General features: G+C 45.2%; 1 protein-coding gene across 1 annotated transcript in view; it reads left to right on the top strand.

Annotated features, from left to right (window-relative positions):
• The first annotated feature begins 590 nt into the window (after positions 1 to 590).
• The window catches only part of LOC144602584 (uncharacterized), a 53,202-nt gene continuing 36,737 nt past the window's right edge, over positions 591 to 17,055 (top strand). The window contains exons 1-6 of the mRNA XM_078415712.1: positions 591 to 1,001; positions 1,079 to 1,174; positions 2,368 to 2,601; positions 3,254 to 3,276; positions 3,369 to 3,487; positions 10,083 to 10,607. Coding sequence (XP_078271838.1) covers positions 591 to 1,001; positions 1,079 to 1,174; positions 2,368 to 2,601; positions 3,254 to 3,276; positions 3,369 to 3,487; positions 10,083 to 10,607 — 1,408 coding nt within the window. The remainder of the gene's footprint in view (positions 1,002 to 1,078; positions 1,175 to 2,367; positions 2,602 to 3,253; positions 3,277 to 3,368; positions 3,488 to 10,082; positions 10,608 to 17,055) is intronic.

Genomic DNA, 17,055 nt, shown 5'->3' with positions numbered 1-17,055 from the left:
TGAGGAGGGATATTCTTGCTATTGAGGGCGTGTAGCTTAGGTTCACTAGGTTAATTCCCGGAATTCTGGGACTGTCATATGTTTAAAGACAGGAGCGAATTGACTTGTATACACTGGAATTTAGAAGGATGAGAGGGGATCTTATTGAAATATATAAGATTATTAAGGGATTGGACACGTTGGAGGCAGGAAACATGTTCCCAATGTTGGGGGAGTCCAGAACCAGGGGCAACGGAGATCAGGAAAACGTTTTTCAGTCAGAGAGTTGTAAGTCTGTGGAATTCTCTGTCTCGGAAGGCAGTGGAGGCGAATTCTCTGGATGCATTCAAGACAGAGCTAGATAGAGCTCGTAAGGATAGCGGAGTCAGGGGATAAGGGGAGAAGGCAGGAACGGGGTACGGTTTGAGAATGATCAGCCACGATCACATTGAATGTTGGTGCTGCCTCGAAGGGCTGAATGGCCTCCTGCCGCGTCTATTGCAGTCAATTAACATTCATTATACGAAGTGGGAGGGTGCGGAGTGGATAACGCGATACTGCAGGAATCCAGCCGCACCCAAAAGCAAATAGAATTCGAACCGGGAATTAAAATGGCTTCGAAAGATAAGGTCGAGAGTTTAACCGAGGAGGCAGTTTGTCCAATCTGCCTGGATTTCTTCACCGACCCGGTTACACTGGAGTGCGGGCACAACTACTGCCGCTCCTGTATCACACAGAGTTGGGACAGCGAGGGGAGAAACTCCTGCCCGGAATGCAGAGAGGAGTTTACAGACCGCACCCTCAAAGTCAATCGGGCCTTGGCGAGACTGTCTGAGAAAGCTCGAGCACTGAGCCTGAATGCAGAAGAGAAGGGAAGTAAACTTTTCTGCGAGGAACATCAGGAAGAAAAGAAGCTGTTTTGTGAAAATGACAAAAAACTGGTCTGTCTGGTTTGTCGAGATGCGCTGGAACACAGAAACCACAGCTTCCAGCCGATTAAAGAAGCTGTTGACATCTACAAGGTTAATGCAAACAGATTTGTATCTTTATTTACCTTGTTCATTCTTTGTTGTCTAACGCCTTTATTCTTTGATCCTAGGCTCGGGTAAAATCGGCCATAGAATCTGTCACGAAAAATAAATCTGATATCGAAGAAATAGAACAGCAACAACTACGAAAGATTTCCAAAGTTCGGGTGAGGCCTTTCTGTCTGGAAGATCATGACAAAAAGTATAAGAAAATAACTGCAGATGCTGGTACAAATCGATTTATTCACAAAATGCTGGAGTAACTCAGCAGTTCAGGCAGCATCTCGGGAGAGAAGGAATGGGTGACGTTTCGGATCGAGACCCTTCTTCAGACTGATGTCGGGGGTGGGACAAAGGAAGAATATAGGTGGAAACAGGAAGATAGAGGGAGATCTGGGAAGGAGGAGGTGAAGGGAGGGACAGAGGAGCTAACTAAAGTTGGAGAAGTCAACTTTCATACCACCGGGCTGCAAACTGCCCAGGCGAAATATGAGGTGCTGTTCCTCCAATTTCCGGTGGGCCTCACTATGGCACTGGAGGAGGCCCATGACAGAAAGGTCAGACTGGGAATGGGAGGGGGAGTTAAAGTGCTGGGCCACCGGGAGATCGGTTTTGTTAATGCGGACCGAGCGCAGGTGTTCAGCTAAGCAATCACCGAGCCTTCGCTTGGTTTCGCCGATGTAAATAAGTTGGCATCTAGAGCAGCGGATGCAATAGATGAGGTTGGAGGAGGTGCAGGTGAACCTTTGTCTCACCTGGAAAGACTGTTTGGGTCCTTGGATGGAGTTGAGGGGGAGTAACAGCGGGACTGGCAGCACCTCTGGAGAGAATGAATGGGTGATGTTTCGGGACGAGACCCTTCTTCAGACTGGTTAGAGATAAGGGAAACGAGGGACAGGGAGTAGACGATGATGCAGAGAAATAAAGAACAATGAATAAAAGATATGCAAACAAGTAACGACGATAAAGGAAACAGGCCATTGTTAGCTGTTCATGGGGTGAAAGGGAGAAGTTAGTGCGACTTGGGTGGGAGAGGGAGAGAGAGAGAGGGAATGCCGTGGCTACCGGAAGTGAGAGAAGTCAATATTACTGGGCTGAAATCTGCCCAAGCGAAATATGAGATGCTGTTCGTCCAATTTTGCAATTAGCCTCCCTCTGACAATGGAGGAGACCTAGGACAGAAAGATCAGTGTGGGGATGGGAAGGAGAATTAAACTTCTTTGTTTCAGGAAAGTGTGAGAGAATTTGACTGATTAGATAATTCTGACAACCGGACGCCGATGGGCTATATGGCCACTTATTCTGTCAACAAACACAATACAGAAATATATTATGTTAATCTTCAGCATTCATTTGACAGGAAGAGTCACACAGCCTTCAGTCCCATGTCACATCCCAGTTTGCTGAACTGCACCAGATTATCACTGAGAAAGAAAAGTACTTCCTCAAAGATATACGCGAAGATGAGGAACGGATTCTAAACCTAATGGAGAAAAATCTTCGGGAGATTCAAGAGAATTTAAATTTTATTCAGGAGGAACTCCTGCGTTTACAGGAACAGATGGAACAAAAAGACAGCGTGAAATTTCTAGAGGTAAGGAAGTCTATTTAAATTTGCTTCCATAAATGTGCACCGTCACAAAATGGCATCTGATATATTTGAAACAAATTCAACCATGTTGCCTATTGTCTATGCATCTGCAGTTCCTTCCTACACATCACTAACATCATATTCAATAGACAACAGGTGCAGAAGTAGACCATGCAGCCCTTTGAGCCAGCAACTCCATTCAATGTGATCACGGCTGATCATTCTCAATCAGTACCCCGTTCCTGCCTTCTCCTCGTACCCCCTGACTCCGCTATCATTAAGAGCTCTATCTAGCTCTCTCTTGAAAGCATCCAGAGAATTGGCCTCCACTGCCTTATGAGGCAGTGAATTCCACAAATTCACAACTCTCTGACTGAAAACGTTTTTCCTCATCTCCGTTCTAAATGGCCTATCCTTTATTCGGCTGAAACGCACAACCTGTCCAGACTATCCTGTCAGCATCGTGTAATTTTCAGAACAATCTTTATACTTCCTCCATCGGTTCTATGTCTGCAATATCATTATTCTTGTCTCTGTCATTTTGGGTGAGAGTGGAGAAATGGGAACTTTTAGCACCTCGTAATAATCTGGGTGAAATTCATGCTCTCAGTAGTTCTGTCTCGGTCAATTCAGTCTTGTGTTTTATTTATTTCAGGAGGAAGCTGTTCGCAAGCGAAGGTAGGGCATGTTCTTCACTGAAACTCTACATGAAACATATTTCCTCATAAACATCAATGCAGAATTTGTAATCAGCTATTTAATATTTGCAGGATTAGTGATGATGGGCATTTATTGTCAGTGACAGATGTTGCCATAACGGCTGAAAAATTCAACCACCTCTTTTTGTTGAAGGCAGCATTGATAGAAACGTTTGACTCCGTTAAACAAGGTAAAACATATGGACTTATTTCACTTGGTTTGTGGGACACATTGATGTTTTTATGTGATGCAAAGATTGGTCAGGATAAGCACTGAATGGTAATTGGAGTTTCATTTCTGCACCAACCCACTGACTGAGAAGCCTCACGCACACATGGTCAGCTGGAGATGTTAGGTCCTGGAACACATGCAACACAGGAGCACAATAGACAATAGGTGCAGGAGGAGGCCAATCGGCCCTTCGAGCCAGTACCGCCATTCAATGTGATCATGGCTGATCATTCTCAATCAGTACCCCGTCCCTGACTTCTCCCCAAAACCCCTGACACCGCTATCCTTAAGAGCTCTATCTAGCTCTCTCTTGAATGCATTCAGAGAATTGGCCTACCCCTTATTCTTAAACTGTGCCCCCTTGTTCTGGACTCCCCCAACATTGGGAACATGTTTCCTGCCTCTAACGTGTCCAACCCCTTAATAATCTTATAAGTTTCGATAAGATACCCTCTCATCCTTATTGAGGCCAACATTCCATTGGCCTTCTTCACTGCCTGCTGTACCTGCATGCTTCCTTTCAGTGAATGATGCACTAGGACACCCAGATCTCGTTGTACGTCCCCTTTTTATAACATGACGCCATTCAGATAATACTCTGCCTTCCTATTCTTACCACCAAAGTGTATAACCTCACACTTATCCACATTAAACTGCATCTGCCATGCATCCGCCCACTCACACAACCTGTCCAAGTCACCCTGCAACCTCATATCATCTTCTGCACAGTTCACACTACCACCCAGCTTTGTATCATCTGCAAATTTGCTAATAGTACTTTTAATCCCTTCATCCAAGTCATTAATGTAGATTGTAAATAGCTGCGGTCCCAGCACCGAACCTTGCGGTACCACACTAGTTACTGCCTGCCATTCTGAAAGGGGCCCATTTATCCCCAGTCTTTGCTTTCTTTCTGTCAACCAATTTTCTATCCATGTCAGTACCCTACCTCCTATACCCTGTGCTCTAATTTTGCTCACTAATCTCCTATGTGGGACCTTGTTGAAGGCTTTCTGAAAGTCAAGGTACACCACATCCACCGGCTCTCCCCAGTACATTTTCCAAGTTACATCCTCAAAGAATTCCAGAAGATTAGTCAAGCATGATTTCCCCTTCATAAATCCAAGCTGACTCGGAACGATCCTGTTACTGCTATCCAAATGCTCCGCAATTTTGTCTTTTATAATTTACTCCAACATCTTCCCCACCACTGATGTAAGACGAACTAGTCTATAATTTCCCGTTTTCTCTCTCCCTCCTTTCTTAAAAATTGGACAACATTAGCTACCCTCCAATCCACAGGAACTGATCCTGAATCTATAGAACATTGGAAAATGATCACCAATGCATCTACAATTTCCAGCGCCACCTCCTTAAGTACTCTGGGATGCAGACCATCAGGCCCTGGGGATTTATCAGCCTTCAGTCCCATCAGGCTACCTAACACCATTTCCTGCCTAATGTGGATTTCCTTCAGTTCCTCCGTCACCCAAGGATCTCTTGCCACTAGAACATCTGGGAGATTGCTTGTATCTTCCTTAGTGAAGACAGATCCAAAGTACCGGTTCAACTCGTCTGCCATTTCCTTGTTCCCCATAATAAATTTCCCCGCTTCTGTCTTCAAGGGACCCACATTTGCCTTGACTATTTTCTTCCTCTTTACATACCTAAAAAAGCTTTTACTATCCTCCTTTATATTATTGGCTAGTTTACCCTCGTACCTCATCTTTTCTCCCCGTATTGCCTTCTTAGTCATCTTCTGTTGCTCTTTAAAAGTGTCCCGATCCTCTGGCTTCCCACTCTTCTTTGCATGGTTGTACTACTTCTCTTTTATTTTTATGCTGTCCTTGACTTCCCTTGTCAGCCTCTTACTCCCCTTAGAATCTTACCTCCTCTTTGGGATAAATTGATCCTGCAACTTTTGAATTATTCCCAGGAATACCTGCCATTGCTGTTCCACCGTCATCCCTGCTAGGGCCTCCTTCCAGTCAATTCTGGCCAGCTACTGCCTCATGCCTCTGTAATCCCCTTCGCTATACTGTAATACTCACACTTCCGATTTTCCCTTCTCCCTCTCAATTTGTAGAGTAAAACCTATCATATTGTGATCACTGCCTCCTAATGGCTCTTTTACCTCGAGTCCCCTTCTCAGATCAGGTTCATTACACAACACTAAATCCAGAATTGCCTTCTCCCGAGTAGGCTCCAGTACAAGCTGTTCTAAGAATCCATCTTGGAGACACTCCACAAACTCCCTTTCCTGGGGTCCGTTACCAACCTGATTTTCCCAGTCTACCTGCATGTTGAAATCTCCCATAACCACCGTAGCATTACATTTGCGACATGCCAATTTTAGCTCCTGATTCAACTTGCACCCTCTGTCAAGGCTACTGTTTGGGGGCCTGTAGATAACTCCCATTAGGGTCTTTTTACCCTTACAATTCCTCATTTCTATCCATACTGATTCTACATCTCCTGATTCTATGTCACCCCTTGCAAGGGAGTGAATATCATTCCTCACCAACAGAGCGACCCAACCCCCTCTGCCCACCTGTCTGTCTTTTCTATATGTTGCGTACCCCTGAATATTCAGTTCCTAGCCCTGGCCCTCTTGTAGCCATGTCTCAGTGATTCCCACAACATCATACTTGCCAATGTCTAAATAAGCCTCGGGCTCATCCACTTCATTTTTTGTACATCGCGCATTTAAATACAACACTTTAATTTCGGTATTCTCCTCCCCTCTCACACCGGTCACAATTGGCCCTGACCTTACTCTCTTATCCCTTCTCGAACTTCCCTTCCCATTCATTCAAGATTCCTTTGCAATTTCTCCTCTATTCGCTTCCCCGCTAACTCCATCTTCATATTCCCAGTTTGTCAACCCCTCCCCCCCCACTACTTAGTTTAAAGCCACACTTGTAGCACTAGCAAACCTACCTGCCAGAATGTTGGTCCCCTGTTGTTAAGGGGTAACCCGTCCCTTTTGTACAGGTCACCCCTACCCCAGAAGAGATCCCAGTGGTCTAGAAATCTAAATCCCTGCTCCCTGCACCAGCCCCTCAGCCATACATTCATATCCCCGATCTCTCTGTTCCAGCCCTCACCAGCACGAGGTACAGGTAGCAGTCCAGATACAACCACCTTTGACGTCCTACTTCTCAGTCTTCTTCCTAACTCTCTAAACTCACGTTGCAGTATCTCCTTCCTCTTCCTCCTGACGTCGTTCGTGCCCACGTGCACAACTATGTCCAGTTGATCACCTTCCCTCGCTAGGATGTTCTGAAGCCGCTCCGTGATGTCTTGAACCCTGGCACCAGGGAGGCAACAGACCATCCTCGAGTCCCGCCATCTGCCAAAGAATCTACTGCCCGTACCTCAGTAGTCAGGAAATTGGAAGTAACGGAATTAAATTATAATGAACAACGAATGAGCAGTATTGTCATGGGGATACGAGGGCGTCCTGTGGAGATCTGTGCCATGGGCCCTGCCTAACCTTGAAGTGACTATCGTTGACTCTGGTTGACTCAGGTCTGCCCCCTGTTGGACCCTTGAGCCGCACAGACTTTCTCAAACCCCATACTGATGCATTGTAAGAACGAGACCGGATAGATCTCGGCCCAAGATCTAGTCTCGGAAAAGCACGCACAGTTTCATCGGCCTGACATAGATACCCTTAAACACATTCACAAGGAAAAACTCCTGTTCGTGGGCACAACCTCCTCAATATACGTTCCCACTGTAAACTGGAATTGATAATCTTTAGACACCGTGAATATATTTACCTGAGTAACCCACAGACTCTGTAGTAACATACGCTGAGTCAGGAAATTATATTTCAGCTTTGCAGGACTTAGGCATAATTTGGAGTATTTTGTGCAGTTCTGGTCGTCCCTTTGCAGGAAGAATGTGGATGCCTTGGGAAATGTGCAGAAGAGGTTTACCAGAATGCTGCCTGGATTAGAGGGAATTAGCTATTAGGAGAGGTCGGATACATTTGCTTGTTTTATGTGGACTGTCAAAGGCTGAAGGGAAACTGATAGAATTATTTTAAATTATGAGAAGGTGTAAATCGTAGAGGGCATATGTTCAAGGAAACAGAATGAAAATTTAACGGAGGATTGTAAGGCTTTTTAAAAGTACACCTAACTTCTAACAATATGCTTCCAGGGGGCACTGCAGTAGCAGCGATCACACCAATGTTTAAGAGGTATTTACACAGCCAATACAGGGTACGTGGGATAGGCACGGGCAAGGAAAAGAGGAAAACGGGCCATGTGCAACCAAATGGGATTAATTTATGTTCATAGGCATCATGGATGGCGCTGATATGCTGGGCCAAAGGGCGTGTACCTGTTCTGTATGTTTCTATTGGGGGAAGGATATTCATGCTATTGAGGGCGTGCAGCGTAGGTTTACTAGGTTAATTCCCGGAATGGCAGGACTGTCGTATGTTGAAAGACTGGAGTGTCTAGGCTTGTATACACTGGAATTTAGAAGGATGAGAGGGGATCTTATCGAAACATATAAGATTATTAAAGGGTTGGACACGTTAGAGGCACGAAACATGTTCCCAATTTTGGGGGAGTCCAGAACGAGGGGCCACAGTTTAAGAATAAGGGGTAGGCCATTTAGAATGGAGATAAGGAAAACATTTTCAGTCGGAGAGTTGGAAATCTGTGGAGTTTTCTGCCTCAGAAGTCAGTGGAGGCCAATTCTCTGAGGGAACGGGGTACTGATTGAGAATGATCAGCCATGATCATATTGAATGGTGGTGGTGGCTCGAAGGGCCGAATGGCCTACTCGTGTGTCTATTGTCTATGTTCTATATTAAAGAGAAAGTGAGGAGATCTCAGTGAAACACAAAGTTCTACTCGACTTAACAGGCAGCATGATGGGAGGACCTTTCCCTTTCCTGAGGTGTCCAGAACAGAGGTTATCATCTCAGAATAGGGAGTATGTTTTATAGGACAGAGATAAGGAGATAGTTCTGCACTCAGAGGATGGTAGACCTTTGGGATTCTCCGCATCGGATGGCAGTGAAGGCTCAGTGATTCACTTCATTCAGTCCCAATCTACTGCAGGGAAATGGACCCTTCGACCCACTATCTCTATTCCGATCATTTTGCACATCTACATCAATCCCATTGGTTCACAACACGTCAACGCCCTTATATACCTCGCGTGTACAACTGTCTGTCTAAATGACTCTTGAAGTTAGTGATTCCACCTCCTCCAATGGGAGCATGTTCCCGGTATCAACTACTCTCTGTGCAAGAGATTTATCCCTCACATCTATATACTAAAACTCTCGCCTGTTTGTTTGTTTGTTTGTTCCTGAACTACAGCTAAAACGGTTCACGATAGCACAACAATTTTAGGCCCAGCTTACTCACCGTCGTCCCTTTGGTGCTAATGGAAGGAGTTTCATTGAAATCAGTGTTATATTGTTAAAGTTATTCAAATTTTAAAGTTTAAATCTATCTCCTAGGGAGGGAGGGAGGGTGGAGGAGGGAGGATAAGGGGGGTTCAAGGGGATGGAGTTGGGTTGAGGGGAAGCTGGAAGGGGAGGTTGTGTGGAAGGAGTGGGGTGGGGGATGGAGGAGGGGAGCGGGTAGGGTGAGGGGGAGGGGGGAGGGTGGAAGGAGAGGGTGCTGCACCAATGCAGTAGAGGTTTGGGCCCACTTGGTCTTGTCTTCTTTAAAACTCCATCCTCTCACTTTAAACCAATAACCTTGTTTTTGGTACCATTAAGATGGGGAACTGAATCTGACTAACTACCCCCTCTCTGTGTCTCGTAAACTTGTAAACTTCTCCTAGGTCTCCAAATCAGCATTATTCAAGTCCTTCAATGGAGGCAACTTCCCGGTGAATCTCCTTTGGACTCTCTCCAGCACAGTCACATCTTTCCTCATTTTTAATAACCTCCAGTAAACATTTAACTCCTCAACTGCCCCGCCAATCTAGCCCCCATTTTCACCACCATAAGCAAAATCACTCAATATCACGCCCGCACACCCATCCGCCCACCATTTCTCCTATCTCCTCTCTCCCAATTCCATCTGCTTGCCCACGACATTTCAGCATGGAGGCAACCAATGGAGGCAACTTCCCGGTGAATCTCCTTTGCACTCTCTCCAGCACAGTCACATCTTTCCCCCTGTATCACCAAAATATAACGACCTCATTTTTAATTACCTCCAGTAGACATTTAACTCCTCAACTGTCCCGCCAATCAAGCCCCCATTTTCACTCAATATCACGCCCGCACACCCATCCGCCCACCATTTCTCCTACCTCCTCTCTCCCAATTGCATCTGCTTGCCCACGACATACCCCAACTCTCGCCTCCACCTCGGGAGAAATGATCCGGAAAGGATTTCTGTTGTCCATCTTACGTGGTAGGGGGAGGGGAAGAAAACTCCGGACAAATTTTCAGTTGTCCGCCCGCCTGTGCCTGAGGCCGAGCGGCCTCTCCCCCGGTCCCGGGGCCGCGCTGCCCGAGTCTCCCCCCGACCCCCGGGGACTCTCTGATTCTCTGCTTCTCCCCCCAGTCTCCGTCACCCTGGATGTGGAAACAGCGCATGCGCTGCTCGAGGTGTCTGAGGATCGGAAGAGGGTGAGACGGACCGGGACCCGGAGGAGTCTCCCTGACACCGGGAAGAGGTTTACAGACTGGCCGTGTGTGCTGGGATCGGAGGGATTCACATCGGGGAGACATTACTGGGAGGTGGAGGTGGCGGGGAATGAGCGCTGGAGTCTGGGAGTCGCCGCAGAGTCTGTGGAGAGGAAGGGAACGGTCACACTGACCCCTGAGACTGGAGTCTGGAGCATCTGGCGGAGTGGTGACGTATTTGTTGCAGTCACCTCCCCTCGATCCCGTCTCCCCGCCCGTCCCATCCCCGGGAGGGTGGGAGTTTATCTCAGTTACGAGTCCGGGACAGTTTCATTTTATGACGCGGACACCAAGTCCCATCTCCACACCTTCACCGGGAAAAAATTCACGGAGAAACTTTATCCTTTCATCGAGACCTGGGATGCAGACCAGTGGCTGAGAATCTGCTCCGGTTCCGCTCCGTGTCAGTAATTAACAAATTCTATCAATCCTTCACCAGCACCGGGAATATAGTTAAATCACCTCGGTTCTTTTAGATGTTAAACAAGTCTGTTCTGGGAATCGATGACCATAAAATTCCTAGACTGCCGCCTGTGATGATAATAATAATAATAATAATGATAATAAATAAATTCATTTAATTGTCCCACACCGTGGAAATTTACAGTGTTGCAGCAGCAAAGTGGATAACAGGAGACATTCATTATCAATAAAAATAAAGACGTATAAATTGTGATCAGTTTACTGTGTATTCCTTAACTGTTACTGTTGACTGGTCTGTTGGGAGCAGTGCTGTTTGTGCAGTCTCACAGCAGCGGGAAGGAAGGACCTCCGATATCTCTCCTTCACTTAAATATACCTGGACTATCTCCGACATCTCCCTCCTGTTTCTGGACCTCACCATCTCCATCACAGGAGACAGACTAGTGACTGACATTTACTATATACCCACCGACTCGCACAGCTATCTGGACTACATTTCTTCCCACCCGGTCCCCTGCAAAAAGCCTATCCCCTACTCCCAATTCCTCCGTCTACGCCGCATCTACGCCCGGGATGAGGTGTTTCACACTAGGGCATCAGAGATGTCCTCGTTCTTCAGGAAACGGGGCTTCCCCTCCTCCACTATCGATGAGGCTTTCACTAGGGTCTCTTCTACATCCCGCAGCTCCGCTCTTGCTCCCCCTCCCCCCACTCGCAACAAGGACAGAATCCCCCTCGTTCTCACCTTCCACCCCACCAGCCAGCGGATCCAACATATCATCCACCAACATTTCCGTCACCTACAATGGGACCACACCACTGGCCATATCTTCCCATCCCCTCCCCTCTCTGCGTTCCGCAGAGACCGATCCCTCCGTAACTCCCTGGTCCACTCGTCCCTTCCTACCCAAACCATCCCAACCCCAGGCACTTTCCCCTGCAACCGCACGAGATGCAACACCTGTCCCTTTACCTCCCCCCTCAACTCCATCCTAGGACCCAAACAGTCTTTCCAGGTGAGACAAAGGTTCACCTGCACCTCCTCCAACCTCATCTATTGCATCCGCTGCTCTAGATGTCAACTTATTTACATCGGCGAAACAAAGCACATCGGCTGAACACCTGCGCTTGGTCCGCATTAACAAAACTGATCTACCGGTGGCCGAGCACTTCAACTCCCCCTCCCATTCCCAGTCTGACCTTTCTGTCATGGGCCTCCTCCAGTGCCATAGTGGGGCCCACCGGAAATTCGACGAACAGCACCTCATATTTCGCCTGGGCAGTTTGCAGCCCAGTGGTATGAACGTCGACTTATAACCATATAACCATAATAATAACTACAGCACGGAAACAGGCCCGTTCGGCCCTACCAGTCCATGCCGACCACTCTCTCTGACCTAGTCTCATCTACCTGCTCTCAGACTATAACCCTCTAATCCCCTCTTCTCCATATACCTATCCAATTTACTCTTAAATAATAAAATCGAGCCTGCCTCCACCACTTCCACCGGAAGCCCATTCCATACAGCCACCACCCTCTGAGTAAAGAAGTTACCCCTCATGTTACCCCTAAACTTTTGTCCCTCAATTCTGAAGCTATGTCCCCTTGTTGGAATCTTCCCCACTCTCAAAGGGAAAAGCCTACCCACGTCAAATCTGTCCGTCCCTCTTAAAATTTTAAAAACCTCTATCAAGTCCCCCCTCAACCTTCTACGCTCCAAAGAATAAAGACCCAACCTGTTCAACCTCTCTCTGTAGCTTAAGTGCTGAAACCCAGGCAACATTCTAGTAAATCTCCTCTGCAAGTAGATCTGTGCCGGTTCACTGTGCGATGTGACCATCCGGCTCAGCAGGGCCGGTTCATAGCAGCTATGGCCCTGGGGATGAAGCTGTTCCTGAGTCTGGAGGTGCGGGCGTAGAAGGCCTTGTATCGTCTGCCCAATGATAGAAGTTCGAACAGACTGTTGCAGGGGTGTGAAGAGCCTTTGTGGATGCTGGTGGCTTTTCTGAGGCATCGTGTGTTGTAGATGCCCGCCAAGGCTGGTAGCTGTGTTCCGATGGTCCTCTGAGCACTATGGACTACTCGCTGAAGAGCTTTCCTTTCTGCCTCCGTGCAGCTGAGGTACCACACAGGGATGCCTTGTGTTAGGATGCTCTCTATGGTGCAGCAGTAGAATGTCATCAGCAGCTGTTAGGGTAGACCAGACGTCCTCAGTGTTCTTAGGTAAAGACTGCACATGATTACAATCGAGCAATTCACAGTGCACACGTAAACGATAAAGAGAATAACGTTTAGTGCAAGATTAAGTCCAGTAAAGTCCGATTAAAGATAGTCCGAGGGTCTCCAAAGAGGCAAATGGTCGTTCAGGGCTGCTTTCCAGTTGGTGAGAGGCTGGTTCAGTTGCAGATGAACATGATAAGGGAATAACCATTTAGTCCAAGTTAAAGCCAACAAAGTCCGATCAAGTGTAGGAAATAAAAACTGCAGATGCTGGTTTAAATCGAATGTAAACACAAAATGCTAGAGTAACTCAGCGGGTCAGGCAGCATCTCGGGAGAGAAGGAATGGGTGACGTTTCGGGTCGAGACCCTTCTTCAGACTGGATCAAGTCCGATCAAGGATCGTCCGAGCGTCACCAATGAGATAGGGCAGTAGTTCAGCGCGGCTTTCGATCTGAAAGGATAATTAACGCTAATATCAAAAGCATTTATTATCCCAAGTTAAAGAGGAAATCGGTGCTCGGTGTCTTTGTAGTCACAAGAGACTGCAGATGCTGGAAACTTCAACAACAGACAAAGTGCTGGAGTAACTCAGTGAGTCGGACAGCGTCTGTGGGGGGAACTGGACAGACGAGGTTTCAGATTGGGACCCTTCAGCTTGTCCGCCTCCTTGTTTCTTTCGCCTTTTCCTCGTCCTCCTAGATTGCGTTCTTGTCACCGGCGCTGCTCTCGGGTTGGTGAATTCACCCGGCATCCAAATCTGCTCGTTCTCTCTACCTAAGCCCCCGAACCCTCCCCCTCACCCCCCTCACCCCGCTACTGTCCAACAACTGTCCAACAAATATTAAGAAAGGCAATGGGATGTTGCCTTCATTACGAGAGGATTTGAGTTGAGCAAGGAGGTCCTGCTGCAGTTGTGCAGGGCCCTGGCGAGACCACACCTGGAGTATTGAGTATTAATAATTATAATAATAATGCATTACATTTATATAGCGCTTTTCAAACACTCAAAGACGCTTTACAGGGATTTCTAGAACATAGAGAAGTGAATAAATAGATAAATAAGTAAACGAACAGAGAAAGGAGACAGAAGGTGAGGTGACCTTCAGTGGTTGAAGGCAGTGCTGAAGAGGTGAGACTTCAGTGATGTTTTGAATGTGGTGAGTGAGGAGTCTCTGACGGTCTCCTGTTGGTCCACTAATTTGAGGAAGGACATTATTGCTATTACCAGAGTGCAGCGTAGGTTCACCAGGTTAATTTCCGTGATGGCGGGACAGACGTATGATGAAAGACTGGGTCGAATGGGCTTGTATTCGCTGGAATTTAGAAGAATGAGAGGGGATCTTATAGAAACATATAAAATTCTTAGAGGATTGGACAGGGTAGATGCAGGAAAAAAATTCCCGATATTGGAGGAGTCCAGAACCAGGGGTCAAAGTTTGAGAATAAGGGGTCGGCCATTTAGTACTGAGATGAGGAAAAACCTTTTCACCCAGAGACGTGAATCTGTGGAATTCTCTGCCACAGAAGACAGTGGAGGCCAGTTCACTGGATGTTTTCAAGAGAGAGTTAGATTGGGGGGGGGGGGGGGGCGTGTCCAATGTCTGGCTGAGTAGACATAACTGTTCAGCACTCCCGAGAAAAAAGCCCTAAACTACCAAAAAAAGACGCACTAAAAGAATTCAAGTACTTTAATTTAAAGTTAAAAGTATAAAGAACGTACTGATGACCCCCAAGAAAGAAAGGAAGGGAGCACTGCTGCCACTGAAACCAAGAAATCCACCGAGGGAATCAAGAAAAAAAAATCGAAGGTAGGCCTACAGCCACGACGGAGCAGGGGCCTGGATTTGAGGAGCTCTCAGCAGGCGCAGAGGCATGGCCCTCTGGTGGCCGAGAGGCTCAAGTTTCGGAATCGAGTGAAGATGAGGGAACAAGCAGTGAAAGTGGAAACAAGCAAGAACGGGATCAAGAAGATTCAGAGATTAAAATTAAAGCGATGTTTGAAGAAATTATTAAAAGGCTCATGAAAATTGAAGGAGCTCACAAAGTGATGGAAAAGGAAGTGAAAGCATTGAGGATAGATAATAAGGAACTGCATAACGATAACAAGGAGCTTCATAAGGACAATATGGAAATATATAAGACTGAAAAAAATGGAGGGGGACTTTCAAACAGTGATAAACAGAGTAGATAATATAGAAATGGAGAACGAATTGTTAAAATCCAGAGTGGAAAGAAATGAAGATAATATTACTGCTGCAACAATTGAAAGCAAAAAGATCGTGGAAAAGTTGGATGCCTTGGAAAACTACAGCAGGAGAAATAATGTTAAAATTGTTGGCTTGCCAGAGGGAGTTGAGGGGGAAGACCCAATCAATTTTTTTCAAGATTGGATAGTGACTAGTCTTGGAATAGATAAACAAGGACCGATGGAAATAGAAAGAGCACATAGGGCTCTAAGACCGAAACCTACGAATAATCAAAAGCCAAGATCTGTGTTGATTAAATTCTTAAGATACCGAGATAGAGAATTGGTCCTCAAATCAGTCGGAATGAATATAAGACAGGGAAAACCAATAGAGTATGAAGGTACCAAAATAATTTTTTACCCAGATATTAGTAATGTCTTGTTGAGCAGGAAAAAAGAATTTAATAAGGCAAAAAATATTTTATGGAAGAAAGGATATAAGTTCATTTTACTGCATCCTGCTACTTTGAAGATCATGATCAACATTGGAGAAAATAAATTTTTCAAAGACTTTGTCAGAGCACAAGAATTTGCTGAAGAATTGCCATCGAGAATTGGTGAAGAAGATCCGTGAATGAATGATTATTAACAAGATTTGTATACTATAGAGGGGATCAATTGTATTAAGGATAGTTAATTTTTAGAAGTACTTGAAATATCGGGGGGGCTGGAGAATATGCATGCTCTACCATAATCATGGGCACAAGTGTGGTGTGGACCACACCTCGTGTAATAGAGGGGGGTAATGTTGTTAATTTATTTATTAACAACATTAGAGGGAGGGTTTACTTTTCTTTCTCTCTTTTTTCTTTTCTGTTTTTGTACCTGGACGATGGAAGGGAGTACACTGAAATACGGCACAACGTAAATATTCGAAGAGGTAACAAGGTAAGGAGGAAGGGGAAAAAAAAAAAAAAAAAAGATTGAATGGAGAATAAATTAAATTTTTTAAGTTATAATGTGAATGGGTTAAATGGACCGATAAAAAGGAAGAGAATTTTAACACAGATGAAAAAATTGGAAGTGGATATAGCTTTCTTACAAGAAACACATCTAACGGAAAAAGAACATCAAAAGTTAAAGAGAGATTGGGTAGGAAGTTTGGTAGCATCTTCTTTTAATTCAAAAGCAAGAGGGGTTGCTATCCTATTTAAGAAAACGCTACCAATTAAGATACAAAATATTGTAAGTGACCCAGTAGGTAGATTTATAATCGTACATTGTCAAATTTTCTCAGAATTGTGGACTTTAATGAATATATATGCACCAAATACAGATGATGAGAAGTTTGTGCAGGATACTTTTCTAAATCTAGCGGAAGCACATGAAAATATATTGATAGGGGGAGATTTCAATTTTTGTTTAGATCCAGTAATGGATAGATCATCAAGGACAACGACAAGGACAAGAGCAGCGAAGACAACCTTGAATTTAATGGAAAGTTTAAATTTAATAGATGTGTGGAGGAAAAGCCATCCCAAGGAAAGAGATTACTCTTTTTATTCCAATAGACATGATACATATTCTAGAATAGATCTATTTTTGATTTCAGCTCAATTAAGCGGTAGAATAATACAAATAGATTACAAGGCTAGATTGTTATCGGATCACTCACCATTATTAATGAAAATTACGATGTCAGATAAAGAACAGGCAGTGTATAGATGGAGACTCAACTCTTTACTATTGAAAAGGCAAGACTTTTGTGATTTTATTCGAGGACAAATTGAATTATATTTGGAGACAAATTTAAATTCAGTGGATGATAAATTTATTGTATGGGATGCAATGAAGGCTTATTTGAGAGGCCAAATTATAAGCTACTCATCTAAGATAAAGAAAGACTATAGGAAGGAATCTGAAAGATTAGAAAAAGAAATCACTGTATTAGAAAAAGACTTACAGAAAACTTCTTCAGATACAAAAAAAACACAACTTGCAAATAAAAAATTTCAATACA

Source organism: Rhinoraja longicauda, chromosome 19, assembly GCF_053455715.1.
Source record: "Rhinoraja longicauda isolate Sanriku21f chromosome 19, sRhiLon1.1, whole genome shotgun sequence".
Lineage (NCBI taxonomy): Eukaryota > Metazoa > Chordata > Chondrichthyes > Rajiformes > Arhynchobatidae > Rhinoraja > Rhinoraja longicauda.
Note: the sequence above shows the minus strand (reverse complement) of the source record. Positions and strands in the feature narration are given on the sequence as shown.